This window comes from Heterocephalus glaber, unplaced genomic scaffold (genome assembly GCF_053883595.1).
Source record: "Heterocephalus glaber isolate CG9 unplaced genomic scaffold, H.glaber_assembly_v1.0 deba00001461, whole genome shotgun sequence".
NCBI lineage: Eukaryota > Metazoa > Chordata > Mammalia > Rodentia > Bathyergidae > Heterocephalus > Heterocephalus glaber.
The window spans coordinates 47,501,918-47,504,526 of NW_028258308.1; the positions used below are offsets into that span (position 1 = coordinate 47,501,918).

Consider the following 2,609-nt stretch of genomic DNA (forward strand, 5'->3'; position numbering starts at 1 on the left):
TATAGAAACTAAAAACATGTCAGCAGTTTGGGGAAAGAAAATCAAAACAGAAATATATATGTTCACTAGATTTCAAAATGCTTCATTTTATCCCCTTATTGTCTCCTGAGGTCCTAATTAGAAGAAACTGCAGGTCTAATGGGTGCTATGCATTCTGCCTGTGGATCATCCACTGCTCACTTTAACCTCTGACTTTGTAGAGACCATGGCTGGTGGGCAGACATGGACAACCTCACTGTCTTCACAGAGTTCCTCCTCATGGATGTCACAGGCTCCCGGGAGCTCCAGGTTCTGCAAGGTGTGCTGTTCTTAATGATTTATCTGGGAGCACTGGCAGGGAATCTTGTGACTGCCACACTCATAGTTACAGAAAAATGTCTGCACTCTCCCATGTACTATTTTATAATCAATGTGGCCCTTCTAGATCTTGGCAGCATCTCAGTGGTTGTTCCCAGAGCCATAGTGAATTCCATGACTGGTAGTAAGACCATATCCCTGACAGAGTGTGCTGGACAGATGTTCTTATATACACTTTTTGCAGCTGTGGAATTTGCATTCCTAGCGGTTATGTCCTATGACCGCTATGTGGCCATTTGCTACCCTCTGCACTATGGGCTCATCATCACTCCAAGGCTGTGCTCACAGGCTGCAGCTGGCTCCTGGGCCTCTGGTCTGGTATACTCAGGTATGAATACTGGTGTTCTCTTCAGGCTTCCCTTCACCAAGACCAATGTGATCCAGCAATATTTCTGTGATATTCCTCAAATTCTGAGGATATCATCAGCAGATGTCCAGTATTCTGAATTTATATTGGTTATTGTGTGTATTTGTTTTGTCTTAGGCTGTGTAGCCTTTATATTTATGTCATATATCAAAATTTTTTCAACTGTGCTCGAGATGCATTCCATGGAAGCCCGTACCAAAGCCATATCCACATGTACACCACAGTTGGCCATTCTCTTTTTGTTTTTAATTTCTGGGGTGGTGGCTGTCTTAGGTCCCATTGCAAAGAAACCATCCCTTAAGAATCTGCTGACTGCTGTGTTCTACAGCATGGTGCCTCCCTTCATGAACCCCATCATCTACTGTCTACGCAACAGGGAGATCAATGCTGCTCTGCAAAGAATGTTCAACAGATTCTGTGTGTTTTCTGTGAAAAATTTCTTGAGTAAAACAAAAATATCATCTACCATTGGAATTTAGTTTTACTCATTAATGATGTATGTCATTTAATTGTGATCTACACCTCTGGACTGTGTATTTTAGCTGACTCCGTATTTTTGTTGTCTGTATGTGTCTCTCTATATGTTTCTTATGGTGAATGACAAATGTATATCTCAACTTTTTTGCTCAGTAATTCTTATGTTTTATAACCCTTTTTAGAAACATAAGAAATCTGGTCTATATTGACAAATTGTTTTGAATATATTTGGGATATATTAAGATAAGATCAAAGGCAGGCATTGGGAGCTGGGCATGCTTTTTGTGTACCACCTTAACAGACACCTGTGCTGTTGAGAGAACCTCAGGTGCTGTATCTGACCAACATAGAGAAGCACACTGAGTGGTCCTGTGAGAAGACCCTGCTGTCTGCACTGTGCTCTTTGCACTCACTCTTCCACTCAGGCTGGGATAAGTGACAAGGTGGTTAGGGAGGGGGACAACTCAGGCTGGAGGATACAATGGGATGATCAACATTGTGATCCTCACAGACATTTGCTAAAAACTTTTTTCTTCACTAAATGAAAATTAGGACACAAAACAACTGAATTCACTAAATTTTTATTTTGGAAGGTTTGGTTTCTTCCTGTGCTCTGGATGAATAGTTCAACCTCTGCTTTATTCACTCAAATTTGTGCATAAAGAAAAAAATTATCAGATTGTAGCATGGAGATAGATGAAAAGGTAACTGCTCCTGGAATTTACCTGAGGAGTGACAGGTAATGCTTGGATGTGTAGTACATTTTTCACATCAAATACTGCATACAAATGCATTGATATAAAATAGAAATAATTTTATTTTTCTGACACCCAAGAGCTGATTCTGGAACCTAGTGGTTAAAATAAATACAGTATTGGCAATTTTGTGTCTCAAAACTGATTCACACATTTGCCTATATTATAATTCAGATGTCCTGTCTAGGAAAAGCTCAGCACTGAGGCTCTGGTGCCCACTTAGCCCCAGTCCAGCACTGGAACAACACATGCATCAGGCTCCCTGCATCTTTGTACTTATTGCTCTTAGAAGAATCAAGTGGTTTTTGGCCCTATGGACCTCCTGTCATCCAGAGCTAACACCCCAGTGAAGGTTTGGAGGTGACTCACCATCCTCTGATGCCTGAGACACCCCAGCTTTCAATGTTTTACCTCAATGTACCTCAACTTTCAATGTTTCATGCCTGAGGAGTCTACATCTCCAGCTTTACCTAGTTATAGGTGACAATTTTGTACTTATTTATATAAGGTGCAAATCCAATTTAATTTCTGTATTTTTCATCAACTATTTCCTTCAAAAAAGCTTATGAACATATCCACATTTCTTTTTAAAAGTAATGTTACCAGGGTCACCTGCATAGTTCCTTTCAAGGATAAAAAGTTGCTTTCTAATT

The 2,609-nt window shown here is 40.2% G+C and overlaps 1 protein-coding gene across 1 annotated transcript; it reads left to right on the forward strand.

The window, feature by feature from the left end:
• Window positions 1-222: 222 nt before the first annotated feature.
• On the forward strand, window positions 223-1,203 carry LOC101726525 (olfactory receptor 14I1-like). Its single transcript, XM_087216980.1, has one exon. The coding sequence runs from the start codon at window positions 223-225 to the stop codon at window positions 1,201-1,203; it is 981 nt and encodes a 326-aa protein (XP_087073106.1).
• Window positions 1,204-2,609: the final 1,406 nt, after the last annotated feature.

Excerpts from the sequence above, each read along its gene's own strand:
- LOC101726525 (XM_087216980.1), top strand. The coding sequence starts at position 223 with ATGGACAACCTCACTGTCTTCACAGAGTTCCTCCTCATGGATGTCACA.